Here is an 18,493-nt window from a genome sequence, read left to right as displayed (position 1 = left end):
GGAGAAATGAAACTTTATAGGCATGAAATGACAGATAACAGACAATACTAAAACAAAACAAGTGGGAAAAGACTTAAGCTGAGTACACATTGCCAGTTTTGAATGACAGCTTTGTTGGTGCTTGCTAGTGTGGCCGTTCATTTTTGTCATTCATCATGCAACCACAAAATGTTTCGTGGTTGCTGGACGGTTGGACAGTTATCGATAACTGCGAAATATCGACATTCAAAACTGACAATGTGTACTGCTCTTTAAGCTGGGTACACATTGTCAGTTTTGAATGTCGATATTTCGTAATTATCGATAACTGTCAAACCGTCCAGCAACCACAAAACATTTTGTGGTTGCATGATGAATGACAAAAATTAACAGCCACACTAGCAAGCAACAACAAAGCTGTCATTCAAAACTGACAATGTGTACCCAGCTTTAAGTTCGGTCGGGCCGAACTTTTTATACCCTCCACCACAAATTTCAGCCATTTCGGTGGATTAATGTGGCCACAACCTTCAAAATACCGAAAATCAGAAGTTACCGTTCTATGGGGGCTATATGATGGCGCGGACCTATACCTACAAGTTTCTGGGGGACGGGACGTTTTATACATTCAAAATATATTAAAATGACGCGTACTTTATATGGGACGTTATATGGGGGCTATACCAAAACGTGGACCTATATAAATCAGCTTTGGTAGGAAAGTTTTTTGGCCTCTGGAGACACAAAATACCAAATTACAACCAATTCGGTAATAAAATGGGACAAATATGTTAAAAATTCCTTAAAACGACGACGCGTCATTTTGTATGGGGCCTATACGAAAGCGTGGACCTACATAGCCCGCTTTCAATACCAAAAGTCCTACGTACAAATAATAGATTTTCCCAAAATTTCATCCACCTACGTCAATCCGTTCGGACGCTAGAGTGGTTTCCACAGACGGACGGACATTGCTATATCGATGTAGAATTGCAAGCTGATCAAGAATATATATAGTTTGTGGGGTCTACAATGATTATTTCGAGTAGTTACAAACGTAGTGACAAACTTAATATACCCCCACCCTATGGTGGAGGGTATAAAAACCCACAAAAATATGCGAAAATACCCGAGTTTTATGTCAATTTAAGTGGGTTAAGAAGGTTAACCCAGCAAAATACTCTAATGCAAACGACGTTTTTGTTATATCCTTTTTACTTTGATGCCGAAATACTGTGGAATTAAGGCGGCGGGAACTTTGTTGGAAACTAGAAAATGGAGTAAACTTTACTTACCTAATCACATAGGCAATCCCCTAATAAAAACAGATTCAAAGGCATATAATTTTTTGTTGCTTGTTTTTTTATTGAAAATAAAATAATTAAACAAGGGAATACATTTAACTTATTCAATACCGAATATAAAGAAGAGTAGATACATACACGCTTGTTACATAAAAGATTAAGAAAATAAGTTTATTTTATCAGAAATTATTAAAAAGTTTAGTCAATACACAAAAATATTTATTTATTTATTTTTTTTTTTCTTTAAAAAAAAAAGTAATTTCAAACTTATCATAATTTGTAATACTCCTCAATTTTTTTATATACGAAATAAAATATAATGGAAGAGGGATCTTTTGTTTATATGTATGTGTGTATGTTTAACAAGAATTGTATACGTATGATAAATGTTTGAGTGTATGTATTGGAGTATAACATCGTTTTACAATCACATATACTATGTTTACATTTACGAAATCCACTCGATTTCAACAGTCAATTCCATTGCTCAAATGTCAAATGAAATCCAATCAATTTTAGATGAGTTTTCATTTGACGTATACGCAAAGGAATTGACAGCTGAAATCGAGTGGATTTCGTAAATGTAAACATAATATTAGTAGAATCGGAAGAGTAAGTACAACATTTTAAAAAGCAAAATTTAGCTTCAAATAGTTTATTATAAAACGCATTTTACATTTAACATGCTTTATAAAACATGCATAATTTAAGTTGTCATTTCCATACAATATCTGTCAAATAAATGACGTAAACTCACAAAACACCTGTTTGAAGTGCGTTTAAGTTAGCAGCACTGTTGTTATCGACAGGTCCAATACTATAGTAGTACGTTAACATTTAGGAGGAAATCCGGTGGATTTCAAATGTAAAATCCATTGCGTATGTAAAAGAGTAATGTAAAAGAGAACTGAGACGTATTGCAAGTGCTTGCAAATACTTTTGACTTGCGAAGTTATCGTACAGACATAAAATGCATGTTCCAGAACCTGCAGGAAGCTACTAGTTTTTACTACGATAACATCTTTTCCTTTGTGTTATCGAAAAAATATTAAAAATTAGTAGATTCTTGCAGTTCTGGAAAATAAAAAATGTAAACATGTACATCATGGTACAATTACCAGGTAGATGCATCAGCCAACAACTACAACAAAAACCAGTTCAGTACTGTGAAATGTCAAAAATGTTTTCCATAAACAAAGCGATTTACACAATTTTTTTAACAAAATTTTGTTAGGCAGGTATTAATAAACGCATTATTACACCAAAAATTCACAATTTTTCTTTTAAATTTTTGTTTTTAAATTTTGTGTTTTCAATTGCAACAACTTTTTTGACAGCTTGCAGTACATCAACTGGGCTGATGCGGATACCTGTATGATTGTGTACATTGTACAATGGGTTAGTGAATTGTAGTTAGTGCGTTAAGTATCGTAATATGTTAATGGGTTATACCGCATGAAACACATGTATACGTATTTTTTATGTTTGAAATTTAATGTGTTTTTCATTTGTTGGGTGTATGTTTGTGTGACATTTTATACATTTAATGATTTCATATATATGTATGTGTATATAAGTCTGTATATATAGAATATATATGTATATAAAAGATCGATAGTAAAGAAATTAAACTAAACATTAAAGTAGTAGTACATAGTCGATTTGTTTTCAAAGATTTCTTTTCAAAACATGGCCCAATTACTTTTGTTGGCCATAATTTGTAAGTAACCTTTATTTCTGGAACTTGTGTTGATTGGCATTGTCTCTTGTTTTTTTCTGTATAATTCTACAAGTATTTTACGAATTCTTCCGTTGATTTTCATGATTTTTTGTTTGTTTTGAACTAGCATTAATTTTTCTTATTTATTTCTTTTGCAATATGCCCGTAAATATTTTTGTTCTTTTTTTTTAATTTGTAATATATAATTATTTTTTATAATTTTGTTAATTTTAAATTCCGAAAAAACAGTCATTTGTTGATTAAATAAGAGATTTGTTTTATTTATTTATAATAATATTTACTTTGTATGTCCTTGGATATTTTCATATTTTTTAAAATATAATGTGATGAGCCACTTAATTGTTTGTTGGTTTGTTTTTATTCATTTCGAATTAATAATACATTTTGTTTTGTTTTCTTGATTTCTTTTTAATAATTTTAAATTTAAATTGTCAATTCTTTAAATGGGGTTTTAATGTATAATTTCTAGATTAATATACAACAATTTCTGTGTATGTGTTTGTTTAGGTGTGTGTGTTTTGTATGTGTGTATATGATATTTATTTATATAAATGTTTATTTTTTTTAAATATTTATTAATAAATGCCAAAATAAGGGATATAGTTTTTGATGGATTTTTGTTTTGTTTGAAACGCCTAAAAATATACAGCAGTCAAGACAAATCTACATCAATTTCCTTTTAATCTTTTCCATAAGATATAGATGACGCATTTTAGTACAAAGCTTTGGCAATTTATGAGAAAGCAAGAGAGTTGAGAGCGAATGCAGTCATATGGCAGGGATGGAAATTGTGAAGTGAATCAAATCCATAAATTCTAAATTCATGTTTACATTTACGATATCCATTGGATTTTAACTACGAATTCCATTGCGTCAAATTCAATGGATTTAATCTGGCGTATACTTAAAGGAGTTTATAATTGAAATCCACTGTAGTTCATATATGTAATCGTACTCATACATATACTTTTGTAATTTGAAATCCAACAAATATACTAATAATCTTAGGAATTTTAATTTTTAATATCACTGTGCAGAACTGAAAATAAAAACAACTTCTAGTTGGCATTTTGTGAAAGTACACATTTGCTCTGTTCCAGAATCTTCAAAATTCTACTATTTTTGAAATTTTCACAATTTATTGCTTTATAAAGCTCTGTTCCTTTACAAGCAAGAATCTTTAATTTTTACTCGAAAAGCTTTCCTTTACTTCAGGCACGATACCATTCATATGGAAGCAGTTTACAACTTTTACTGCGGGTTTTATTATGTTCAAAAGTAAAGGAACAGGCCATAAATTTATGAAAAAATTAAAAATAGCAGATTCATGCAGGTACTGTTACATAGCCATTGAGACTACAAAATGCCAATTTGGGTTTTGTGTTGTCAGATCGAGTTTGGATTTTATGGTATCATCTGAACTGGGCTAAAGCGTCAGTTTTCTGCTTTTTCTCAAAAACTAATAGGAATTTAACTATGCTGGAATTAACTTTGTAGTCCTAAAGTTGTGGAAGTTAAGTTTCAAATAGACCAGCTAGGAAACAAAGCATCTAGCGCATCAAAATAGATAAAATATAGAAAATTACACATACGGGTATGTGATGAAAACCGAATCGACTCGATTTGCAAAATCGAAATGGTATGCAAACAGAGTGCCGTTGTTGATATACTATATAGTTTTGCTTCGCAAAAGCCCCTTATTTGAATAATATTTTTGAAATCCATTTTCAATTTCATTAAAATATTCACCAACATTAGAGATATACGATTTCGATTTATGGCAAAACGAGTCGAATCGTTTTTCATCACATACCCGATAATCTCTGGGATTCTGGTCAGTAGCTGCTACCTATTGATAGTTCAGACAGAACGTTCTGAAACTATAAAATGCTTATTTCATGTTGTTTCAGTCATATTTTATATTATAGCTTCTACAGCAGTTTTTCGTGTTGATAATTTCTACAAATATTTTCTTCGTGCTCTTATCTACAAGTTTGCTGTAGGGATTAAATCAAGTTCCGAATTGGTTTCAGTGATATAGCCTTGATTTTCTCTTAAAAGTCTGTATATAGCAATTTTTAGATGAGGCCATAAAATCCAAACTTCATCTGACAACACAAAATCCAAGTTTGGCTTTCTACTTTCATAAATTCCAACGACAAAAACTTTTAACAATACATTAAGGTGCGGAGTTCTTTTTTTGGAAATTTGCCACATGATTGAAATTATTTTCATTAAGTCCTTGGTACCTAAGCAGCATGGCAAATATACATGAATAGCACCTATTTTGCTTATTACCTATAGTGACCTGTAGCTTTTATTTGGAACTCTTCAAATGACAAAAATGAACGGCCACACTAGCTAGCAACTGATTGTTTGAGCAAAGCTGCCATTCAAAACTGACAATGTGTACCCACCTAAAGCCACCTTGCAATAACAGGTATGTACGATAATCTAGCAAGTAAAAAGTACTAGCAAGTACTCCACTACTGTTTCGTAGTATTCTTAGTAAGTCAAAGCCGTCGTGCAAAATCTGTGCGTATAAAATAAGGGGTATTAAAAAAATAAATAAATTTCAAGTCTTTGAAAGCTCTTCTAGAAATAAAAAAGGTTAGGAAAAAATGTAAATCCCATTCTGGGTTTTTAGAAAATTAGATCCTGGTTTGACTGTTTATGTGGTAGAGTAGTCAATTGAATGGAACATCCCCCACTACTTAACTTCGGTACGTTGCAGGAGAGAGCTTTCAATACGATTGACATATATGGGGCATCGGCGAAAGCTTTACAATTGTTGGCATATCGTACAAACCTTCCAATCGCGCAAATAATCCATTCAAGTCATTTAAAGGTCTAGAAACTCAGCCAAGTCCATTCGGCGATGGTACAAAATTAGTAAAGCAACATAAAATCGAGAAATAAAACAGAAAGAAGCTACAAATACCAACGTTGGTATAGTGATAGACGACAACCTTTATTAAATTATGCAAGGCATTCTAAGTACTACGTAAACACGTGGCTGTGAACACGTGAATTAGAAACAACAAGTGTCCAGTGCGTGAATTAAACCCAGGCCTAGGGAATCCAGAAGTCAGAGTGGTATTTACTCCTTTTTATAGCCTTGTTAATCTATGTAGCGTTTATAAGTCTTAGGACCCTCTTTCTACCATAAGATCCGCGTTAACCTAACTAGTGTTCGTCTTATGTTGATAAGCCGAAGTTATGACCGTAACCCTTAGCCCTTTCTTATTTGACACTCTGATGTCCACGGGACCATAACTCTTATGTCTTCCCTTTTTAACTTTCTGGTGACCACATGACCGCCGTGATAAGCTGAAGTTATGTCCGTAACTCTTAGATATTCTTACGTTGACCCTCAGTAGTGTCCAAACCAAGCGATAACAGGAAGGGAGTACTTAACCAGGTACCCTACGAAGCCATATCTTTGAAATAGAAGTCCTTAGAAAGGTCTTCAATAAACAGAACATCTTTGAAAGGTCTTCTATAGAAAGAAGACTCTAGGAAGGCATTCTGTTATAGACAGACGGCCTTACCCGGCGTTTCCCAACGACAGTTTTTGGCAGACAATACCAAAAATACAAAGCTTTTTCACCAATACATTTACATAGTTTTAAATAAATATTGAGAAAAGTATAAATGTAATGTAATGTATTTTCACCAAGGTTTGTAACTTTGTTATTGTCTGCTCAAAATTGTCTGTGTGTAAATGCCAGGTTAAAAAGGTCTTCTATCGAGAGCAGGAAAGGTTTCAATAGACAGAAGGCCTTTAGGATTTTATTAGACAGAAGGCCTTTAAAAGGTGTTCTATATACATGCGGCCTTTGTAAGGACTTCTATATACAGAAGACCTTTGAAAATTCTTCTACTGACAGAAAATCTTTGTCCATATTTACATTTGGCAATTTTTCTTACGGCAATTGTCAGTTTGTTGATGAGAGAGGCTGTAGAGAGGCAAAGGGTTACCATATGCCTCACCTCTCGCATTCAAACCATGGTAGAACAACCCAGGTAAAGTAAATACTACAACAAATACAACTCAACAACAACCACATAGAAATTTGTTTTTGTTTGCAAACGTTAGTGTCAACGTACATGTAAACAAAATAATGAAATGTCTATAAATTATTGGAATTTAAAAAAATAATAATTTGATTGAATATTTGGAAAAACATGAATGAAAACTCGTTAGATTTTCAATTTGAATGTTTCCATATCATTCTACATAATTTTTCGCAGAAAGTAGAATTCTTGGAAAAATGTTTGGGGTCGCTGGTAATTCATTGAAAAAAGAGGAGCTGTTTCAATCGTTTGCTTTTGAAAACAAAAAAAGCACATGTTTATTAGGGGTTTATTCTTTTCAAGTTTAACAAAATACCACACATATTAACAAATATTGTACAGCCTCTATAAGCGGTGTTTTAGTGTGCGGCATGTCGTTCGGACCTGGAGGAGGTTACATGTCAATGATATAAAGGAGTCTTCATGGGAAATAGTTTTTTTTTCTGATGAATAAATTTGTTCTTCAAAAAAGATATGTCCCTAATATACATCGAACATGGAAATAAATATGTAAAATGTCGTATGGAATTTGACACTAACACTGCAGCCCAGTTCAGTCAGCTGGGTATTGCTGCTACCTTTTCTTGTTCTACCATGCATTCAAACTGAAAATTGTCGCAAGTAAAATTGCCTGATATAAATATGGAATTTGAAACATTTTCTTTCGAAAGAATGCCTTGGAAAGGTTTTCAATAGACAGAAAGAAGCCTTTTGAAATATAAATTATGGACAGAAGACCTTTGATAAGTCTTCTGTGGACAGAAAAATACGAAAGGTCTTCTTATTGACAGAATTCATTTGAAACTTCTATATCTCAGCAAGGAGTACTTATCACTTCGATAGCACGGAAGGGAGACGACCCTTGGAGTAGGAGTTAGCCTTCAAACTAAAGTAAACATGATCAATCCAGAAATAAAGCCACAAATAGATTAAAAGTCATAGTAGGGATAGGTAAGTCGACTTTCGATTAATCGAATAATCGACTTTTTGCAGTCAAATGTTTTGGAGTAGGAACTCTTCTTACTCTTGTGTCAGACACTGAAAATAACACATGAAAATATTTTAGCTTTTAGGAGAGAGCGGAGTTGAAGGAGCTCCCTTTCTCCCTTCTTACCCATAAGCTCAAAACATTTTCATGAAAATTTTCATAGTCTGGCAGAAGACTTATGAATATTGTAAAACTAATTGGCCTTCAGGCTTACTTTACTAAATGTTTCAATAAATAAAAATCGTAGTCGACTTTTGTCTGGAGGGAAAATTGCATAATCGATTATCTTGTTATCGATTTTCGAGTTTGCACATAGATTGTTGACATGGCGGTTTTACAGTTATAAAAGAAATCTTAAAAATCGACGAATAGTCGATTATAACCGGTTTTCTGCGGTTATGAAAAAGTCGAAAGTCGAGTTTTATGACAATTGAAATAATCGCCAGACCGAAAAATCGAACTTTTAGTCTTAGACCAAAATCGAAAAGTCGAAAAATCGATTATTGCTTTCCATTACCTATCCCTAACCCAAAAGTGGGGTACATACGACCAGTTTTGACTGTCACTTTTGCTCAAATAATCGGTTGCTTGCCAGTGTGGCCGTTCACTTTTGTCAGTCATCAGGCAACCGCAAAATATTTTGTGGTGTGTACCCCGCTAAAGCAAACCATGTTATCATTCTCTCTCAGTCTATTGTTTCGCATGACAGACTCTGGCCGCCGCGAGCTATCCTAGCAATCCGGGGAAACTTGTGATGTTACAAAGTTCTACTTTATTTATACCTAAACATATGCATTTTTATTCATGTGTCATTTTCAATATTTAGTTTTTGTATAATTTTGCGATTTTAAGCATGCAAACAAATAACGGGTTTTCCAACAGGAATTTGACAACTTTGAATTTAATTTGTGAACATACTATTAAGGCCTCGTCGCATAAGAGGATTTCTGACTTAATTCATTAAGTTGCATGTTCTTTCGGCTTTAAGTCAAAAGTCCACGCATACGAAAATCGTGTGTCAGCACACTTTCAGCCGCGTAGAGATGCGTAGAGATGCGTAGAGATGGTATAAAAGCAGAATTATCGGGATAGCTGTTTTCTGTTGGAGCAAGACTTATATAACCATATTGCTGCTGATTGCTAATGCCACGCTTGTTTATGGCAGCAGTTTGCTGCTCACTTTCATCCTCCTCACCATGCGGACTGGTTATTTTTGGTCTGAACTGGAAGATATGGACCTGGACGACATGTTGTTCCAACGGAACCAACACAACACATGTTAAAATCGATTTATTGGAGAGTTCAAAACGTGCAATTTGACGCCTCTAGAATATTTTCTACGTCAAGTCATTGGTGTATGCATGGCACAATAATACAGGTACTACACCAAAAACAGCTGATTTTCATTCAAGTTGTCAAAAGACATTATTGTGAATAAAAACACATATAAAACGTAGACAAGCAATTTACAGTAAAGCGTTAAACAGCAGAGTAGAGTTGTACAATCTAGTTCATTTGAAAGATCTAGTTCAATAGCTCAGCTCTTTTAACTGAACTAGTTCAGTAACCTATATTGGGATATGTTATGTCAAAAATGTTCTTTATGTAAAAATTACTATCATTAAAATGGGGGTTGATACTTCACATTGATCCAAAACATTAACAAAACTCATTACATTGGGACATGGTAGAACAAGAAAAGGTAGCAGCAATACCCAGCTGACTGAACTGGGTTGTAGTGTTAGTGTCAAATTCCATTCGACATTTTATGTATTTATTTCTATGTTCGATGTATATTAGGGATATATATTTTTGAAGAACAAATTTATTCATCAGAAAAAAAACTATTTCCCATAAAGACGGCTTCATATCATTGACATGTAACCTCCTCCAGGTCCGAACGACATGCCGCACACTAAAACACCGCTTATAGAGGCGGTACAATATTTGTTAATATGTGTGGTATTTTCTTAAACTTGAAAATAATGAAGCCCTAATAAACATGTGCTTTTTTGTTTTCAAAAGCAAATGATTGAAACATCTTCTCTTTTTTCAATGAATTACCAGCGACCCGAAACATTTTTGCAAGTATTCTACTTTCTGCGAGAAATTATGCATTTAGTGGAATGATATGGAAACATTCAAATTGAAAATCTAACGAGTTTTCATTCATGTTTTCCAAAATATTCAATCAAATGTGAAAAATTATTAGTTTTTTAAATTCCAATAATTTATAGACATTTCCTTGTTTTGTTTACCTTTACGTTGACACTAAGGTTTACAAACAAAAACAAATTCCTTTGTGGTTGTTGTTCGAGTTGTATTTGTTGTAGTATTAACTTTACCTTGTATTTGTTCTACCATGACATTGGGAAGACATCACTAAGCACAGAAGACGGCGTCACTTTATTCATATGTGAATGGCATGCTGAACTAGATTGTGAATTCGGTCGGAGCTCAGTGAGCTATTGAACTATAATGAACAATATCGACCGATCTAGTTCATACGCTGTTTTCAATGAATCTTTCAATTGAACTAGTTCGTTCATGAACTATACAACTCTACAGCAGAATATCACACTAGTTGTCAAAATTAATTATTGTGAAAAAATTCACTTACAAAAGGTAAACAAGCCCAGCAAAAAATTTTGGAAGTTGTGCAATTGGAGTTATGATTTCACAACATCATTCGATGTAGTCCAACAGATTATGAAAAATGAACTCCGTTCGATACATTTTAAAAGCAGTTGCTGTAGAGATCCCTACAGAAAAAACAGTTGGTTGATCCCTGCACATTTCTTCAAAAGATAAACAAGAGTGTATACATTTCGAAGAATTTGTTATAAATTAAAGAAATAACAACATAAGTTGCGAACATTTTTGCGGTAATTCACGATACGGAAATTTGTAATGGAGTGTTGTTGGAGTCCTTGTCGAAAGCTGAACTAGTGATGGGAAGGCAACATAAAAAATTTAGGATGATGAAAGAAAATCAGATGCGGTTGGATTAAATCGGGAACGGAGGGAGTAAGCTCAAATGTGATTGAATTCAATGGAAACTTTTTTTAACTTGTGTTTATATAATAAAGTTCTTTGTGTTCTTGTTTTACAAAAATAATAAATGCATTTTATTTATTCTGGGATATTTCGCAATAGCTTGCATTTTACTGCATCTTTAGATTGATTAAAAACACAATCCGAAGAGTGCCTTTTAATTCAATCCAAACGACTACATCGAAAGCTGTGATTTAGATCGAAAACGGAGAGCATCCTAGCTGTGTGCTGTGGAAGCAAAATAGAGTGCATCCTAGCTGCGCGATCTCTTGTAAAATTCATAAGTGAATTCATAGAAAAAGATGTACTCCAACGGCAAATGTACTGTACACTTGTAGTGATTCAACTGCATCCGCGAATGCAAACTTTTTGCTGGGATCAATTCACACTAATGCGTTATTGTGAACAAATTTTGACGTTACGTATTTACCATACGCCATAATTATTGTTATTGATGTAACACCTTCTTATTCCGCCATGGGCCTACGCCAACAAGCCGACGTTTCTTCTGAAATGTGTGGTCGAGTCAACGAAAATTGGGTCCAACGAGTTGTGCATGTATTTACAATTAATGAATTAATTAATAATGAGTTGAGTGTTTCCATCCCTGGCTTACATATGTTTGTGTTAGGTGGGTAAGAATAGTGTGGTGTAATTTCAAAAAGTGCCGTTGATGAGAGCATGAGATACAGTACAATTGAGGTGAGTTAAGCTCATGAGTTTAGACATAATACAATAGATGGCGTTGATTAGAATTTGGTTGGTAATCAGAAATTTAATACAATAATTGTTATTTTGGTTAACTTAGAGTTCGTTTAGTTTTTAATTTCAATAAAATATATTTTTTTTATTTTTGTTTAGCTCAGACTGTTGTGATGTTTCTTTAGTACGTTTTTTTTGGGTTTGTTCTTGTATTTGTTGTTGTTTTTATTCACAAATAAAATAATTGATATAAATGCATTTGTAATTCATAACAATTGCACGTGTTTTTGTTGTTCTTGTTAAATTTGACACAAAGTGTTACATTTTATGATTGTATTTTTTCTGTATAGATTTATAGATTTTGATATAAACCGAAATCAAAAAATAAAAATACTTTCCGGGGGCTTTTTTCTATTCTTTTAGAGGATGACAATGATGCGCATTTTACACTTTTTGTAGATTATTTTAATTGTTTAATTTGTATGCCATTTGTTGATAAATGGTGTTGGTAAATTTCAATAATTTAATGCTTTGCAAATTGTTTAGTTTGTTGTTGTTGTTATTATGTTATTTAATTTAATACAATTTATCCTGATTGTAGGGTATTATGGGCTTGGCAATGGAACGCTTTTTCTTAGCCACCATGTAATGTTTGTTGTTGAAAATACCTGAAACAGAAAAAAAACCAGAAATTTTATATCAGTCTAAATTTTTGTCGAAGTAAAGCTGAAAGCACATCCAACGTTTGAGTAAAATTTTGCGTTTGGCATTGACGTCAGAAAATTTCTCTTGTTCTTAAAGCGCTCGGCACATACGAAGCGTTGAGCGTTGCGGCACAACAACCACGAGGGCTTTAAGCCCTCGGCACATACGGTCCGTTTAGTGACACGTTGGGACACGCGTTGTCCCAAAACAGTTCAATTATGTTTAACTTTAATGCGTCAGCCACATTGTTGTTTTTCAAAAAACTTGGCATCACTTACATTTTTCATGTGGTTGTTGTAGCCTAACGCTCAACACACCGTATGTGCCGAGCGCTTAATGGCCCGGCACATACGCTACGTTGTGCGTCGCGTTACAACAACCACATGAAAACTTCAAGAACAAACTTGGCATCACTTACACATTTTTCATGTGGTTGTTGTTTTCAACGCGCAACACGTCACACAACGGACTGTACGTATTTGGCCCATAATTCTCTTTGTGTTGCACACATCAGTTTTGGGCTTCAAAGTAAAAAAAATTGATTTTGAAGTTTTGGCAGCGGCGTTGTTATTCACTTTTTATTGTTCACATGTTATACAAACACATTGACAAGGTGCTGCCAAGTTTCAATTCCACCTTATTCTTCTACCAGAGATGACACAAAACTTTACTGAAACGTTGGATGTGTTTTAGCTTACACATGGTTAATGTCTAGAATATTTACAGAAGCGAATTTTAAGCAGAATTTCAGCAGTTATAGCAGGTTTACATTATATATTTTTAGCGGTTTAATAGTACGTTTACGTATAAAAGGATTTATTAAAGTCACAGGGTTTCAAATTTCAATTCTATTGCGTCAAATAAATCATTATAAAGAAGTTTAACCCAGCAAAAAGCTATAATGTAAATAGGCTACTCTTCCTCATTTTGTATACTTACGGTCATTGAATTTATTCTCCTTAAGTGGTGGCATGCGGGGCGTGTCATATTTGCCCAGAGGTTCCATGTTCATGGGTACACCATAATAATCAACCATGGACTGGGGTTCTAGAGGCCATGGAGCATTATTATAGTCTAGGCTATCGTCCATTTGGCCCAATGCAGGATAATCATAAGATCCCAGATTGTAGTTATTGTTGTTGTTGTTGGCATTGGTATTTAGACCATATGATTTGGGTACATAGCTTTCAGGGGGATAAGCATAGCCAGCATCAGCATCGGTGTCTTTGCGGGCACGTTCACCAGCCTCCACAAGGGCAACAAGGGCCAACATATCGGCAGGTGTCAGTTTGGTGTCACGTTTTAATCTAAGGCATAAGAATCACATTAATTCAGCTTCCCATCTAAAACATTCCTTTCAACCTCGCCCACTTACCTAATATCGGGAAACTTATTAGCCAACTGATTGAAAACCTTATAGGCCCTCTTGTTCCTATCATTCTCAGCACCCACAGAATTATAGTAACGCCTTCCCGTGTATGGCAACGGCAACGAGTCCATATAACTTTCCGAATTCAACAGAGTGGCCAGATTATCGTAAGCTTTGTCATGATACGAGGAGGGAACTGAAAAAGGATATGGAAGTACAAGTAGTTGGCAGACTTTAATTTTTTTTCGTATATGCGACCGGTAGAAGACAACATTGAAGACATTTACAACACAGATAAGGAGTCCAAATTACCTCTAGACATTGGCATGCCGTATTCATCGATATCGGAGTACACCACATTGGGATTGTCGATAAGTTCATCACCCCACACACCAGGTGGTGTCTGTGGTTCCTTGGGTGGCATTGTCTCATATGTGCCATAGGGATATGCATAACGGCCACTGGGTGGTGGTGGTACAAAAGCAGAATTATCGGGATAGCTGTTCTCTGGTGGAGCTAGATTTTTATAACCATATTGCTGCTGATTGCTAATGCCACGCTTGTTAATGGCAGCAGCTTGCTGCTCACTATCATCCTCTTCACTGGGATAGAGTTGTTGGGGATTCTGCTTCCTCAGTTGTTCCAATTCACGTTGATTAGCAGCCACCGCGGCTGCCTCTACTGCGGCAGCTGTAAGACCTGCTGCAATGGCGGAACTTATTAAATCATTGTTCTTCTCTAGGGCATTGTTATCCTGCAAGTTTTGTTGTTGCTGCTCTTCCTGTTGTACAATAAAATTTGATCTTGGCCTTGGTGGTGCGGTGTACGAAGCTGGCACAACTTCAGGACTGGATTTTTTATTCAAAGCCGTCTCGGCTGTATTCTTGCTGGACGATTGAGCATCATTGGAGCGTTTTACTGGAAGAAAGAAGAAAAGGAGGAGTGTGTTAAATGGGAATTGTGGCTCTTTGTTGCATTTCTGTGGTGTATGGATAACATATTCAGTGCAGATAAAAACGACCATGACAATGTTGGATAATTGTCCACAGTGACATAACTTATCCGCTATGGTAGATAACTTATCCACGATTTCATAATAATTATCAAAAATACTGTATTACTTATCCATGGCGGCAGATAAATTATCCACGATGGTGGATAACTAATCCACGATGGTGAAAAACTTATAACTTATCTACAACGGTGGATAACTTATTCCCGAAGGTGGATAACTTATTCCCGATGGTGGATAACTTATCCCCGATGGTGGATAACTTATCTACGATGGTGTATGACTTATCGTCAATGGTGGATAACTTATGCCGGATAGTGGATAACACATCCCCTGTGCTAGATAACCTATCCACGATGGTGGATAATTTATCCACAATGGTGGATAAGTTACCACGATGGCAGATAACTTATCCACGATGGTGGATAACTTATCCACGATGGCAGATAACTTATCCACGATGGTGGATAACTTATACACGATGGTGGATAATTTATCCACGTTGGTGGATAACTTATCTACGTTGGTGGATAACTTATCTACGATGGTGTATGACTTATCGTCAATGGTGGATAACTTATGCCGGATAGTGGATAACACATCCCCTGTGCTGGATAACCTATCCACGATGGTGGATAACTTATCCACGATGGCAGATAACTTATCCACGATGGCAGATAACTTATCCACGATGGCAGATAACTTATCCACGATGGTGGATAACTTATCCACGATGGCAGATAACTTATCCACGATGGCAGATAACTTATTCACGATGGCAGATAACTTATCCACGATGGTGGATAACTTATCCACGTTGGTGGATAACTTATCCACGTTGGTGGATAACTTATCCACGTTGGTGGATAACTTATCCACGATGGTGGATAACTTATCCACGATGGTGGATAATTTATCCACGTTTGTGGATAGCTTATCCACGATGGTGGATAACTTATCCACGTTGGTGGATAACTTATACACGATGGTGGATAATTTATCCACGTTAGTGGATAGCTTATCCACGATGGTGGATAACTTATCCACGTTGGTGGATAACTTATACACGATGGTGGATAATTTATTCACGTTGGTGGATAACTTATATACGATTGTGCATAACTTATCTTCAATGGTGGATAACTTATGCCGGATGGTGGATACTTATCCCGGATGCTGGATAAATTATCCCGGATGGTGGATAACACATCCCCGGTGCTGAATAACCTATCCACGATGGTGGATTATCTATCCACGATGGTGGATAACTTATCCACGATGGTAGATAACTTATCCACGATTGTAAATAACTTATCCACGATGGTGGATAACTTATCCACTATTGAGTATAATACATCTACGATGGTGGATAACTTATCCACAATGATAGTAGATAACTTATCCACGATGCTGAATAACTTATCCACGATGGTAGATAACTTATCCACGATTGTAGAAAACGTATCCACGATGGTGGATAACTTATCCACAATGATAGTAGATAACTTATCCACGATGCTGGATAACTTATCCACGATGATAGTAGATAACTTATCCACGATGCTGGATAACTTATCCACGGCGGTAAATAACTTATCCATGATTGTAGATAACTTATCCACGATGGTGGATAACTTATCCACAATGATAGTAGATAACTTATCCACGATGGTAGATAACTTATCCACTATTGTAGATAACTTATCCACGATGGTAGATAACTTATCCACTATTGTAGATAACTTATCCACGATGGTGGATAACTTATCCACAATGATAGTGGATAACTTATCCACGATGCTGGATAACTTATCCACGATGGTAGATAACTTATCCACGATTGTAGATAACTTATCCACGATGGTGGATAACTTATCCACGATGGTGGATAACTTATCCACGATTGTAGATAACTTATCCACGATGGTGGATAACTTATCCACGATTGTAGATAACTTATCCACGATGGTGGATAACTTATCCACAATGATAGTAGATAACTTATCCACGATGGTGGATAACTTATCCACGATGGTGGATAACTTATCCACGATTGTAGATAACTTATCCACGATGGTAGATAACTTATCCACGATTGTAGATAACTTATCCACGATGGTGGATAACTTATCCACAATGATAGTAGATAACTTATCCACGATGCTGGATAACTTATCCACGATGGTGGATAACTTATCCACGATTGTAGATAACTTATCCACGATGGTGAATAATTTATCCACAATTGTGGATAATACATCTACGATGGGGGATAACTTATCCACGATTGTGGATAACTTATCCACGATTGTAGATAACTCATCCACGATGGTAGATAACTTATCCACTTATCTACGTCGGTGGATAGCTTATCCAAGATGGTGGATAACTTATCCATGTCGGTGGATAGCTTATCCACGATGGTGGATAACTTATCCACCTTAGTTCTATTCAATGGCTTACTCTCGGTGGTGGATAACTTATACCCCGGATAACTTATATACGATGGTGGATAATTTATCCACGTTGGTGGATAACTTATTCACGATAATGGATAACTTATCCTCGATGGTAGATAACATATTCGATATAGTGGATAACTTATCCCCGATGGTGGATAAATTATCCACGATCTTGGATAACTTATCCACGATGGTGGATGACATATTCTTATTGGAAACTTATGCACCGTGGTCTAAACGTTTCCACGGTGGTGGATAACTCTGTCTACCTCAACGTCCACATTGATGAAACATTAACCGCGACTTTGGACAGCTTATTCGCCATTGTTTGATCGTCATCTACCCACCCTGAAGTGCCAACTCTTGCCACTTGCCAGGCGCTTAATTTTGATTCACTTTGGTAGACGCCTGAATGTAATTTATGGTTCTTTGCAACAATACAGACGTACGTCGTTGTAGTCGTCATTCATTGCTAAATTAGTTCCATTCAATGGCTGTTGACATTGAAATTAATTTTCCATAAGAAAGGTTATTTACCTCATTCGGAAAGAAGAGGTGTGAAAACAATTTTCTTTCTTGGCTTTTTTTTTTGGTACTTTAATGAAGCGCATTGAAATGAATGGTAAAAATTAATGAACAGCATAGAGAAATAATAACGAAAATGTCCGACCTACATATATTATATTAGCTTAAATACAGTTCAACCATATGCCACATCCATTCACCCATCCACCTATCCGGCATCCCTCTACCCAAGCAACCAATCATCTAAGCTTTTAATGAACTTATGACCTGCTGTTGCTGTTGTAGAAGCAACAGTGTCTGCATGTCAATGTACAGCAGTAGGACATTAACCACACTCTATTCGGGTAAAGGACGTCAATAACAAACACTGTGACAGCTCAGAACGATAACAACAATGACACACACACGTTCAAACACACAGAGGCACTTAATGTAAACAACAAAATAAACAAAGCAACTGGTGGATAGTGACTGAGAGAAAAAACGTGGAGGGAGGGGTATCAGAAAAGTAATTTAAAGGTATTTGACATGAAAGTGGAGGGATTTTCCATATGATGTGGAAACAATTCCACAGG

At 35.4% G+C, this 18,493-nt stretch overlaps 1 protein-coding gene across 2 annotated transcripts in view; it reads right to left on the bottom strand.

The window, feature by feature from the left end:
• Nucleotides 1-12,322: 12,322 nt before the first annotated feature.
• LOC141395493 (uncharacterized) overlaps nt 12,323-18,493 on the bottom strand; it is a 71,017-nt gene continuing 64,846 nt past the window's right edge. The window contains exons 3-6 of one of the 2 annotated variants that reach the window (XM_073971482.1): nt 14,232-14,837; nt 13,926-14,115; nt 13,490-13,857; nt 12,323-12,513 (exon numbers count right to left, since the gene is read on the bottom strand). In XM_073971482.1, coding sequence (XP_073827583.1) covers nt 12,422-12,513; nt 13,490-13,857; nt 13,926-14,115; nt 14,232-14,837 — 1,256 coding nt within the window. In that variant the 3' untranslated portion in view covers nt 12,323-12,421. Of the gene's footprint in view, nt 12,514-13,489; nt 13,858-13,925; nt 14,152-14,231; nt 14,838-18,493 lie in introns of both variants that reach the window. The other variant, XM_073971481.1, reaches the window with a different exon arrangement.

This window comes from Musca autumnalis, unplaced genomic scaffold (assembly GCF_047663935.1).
Source record: "Musca autumnalis isolate F117 unplaced genomic scaffold, ASM4766393v1 scaffold_2, whole genome shotgun sequence".
NCBI classification, from domain to species: Eukaryota; Metazoa; Arthropoda; class Insecta; order Diptera; family Muscidae; genus Musca; species Musca autumnalis.
This window is presented reverse-complemented; position numbering and strand designations above follow the sequence as displayed.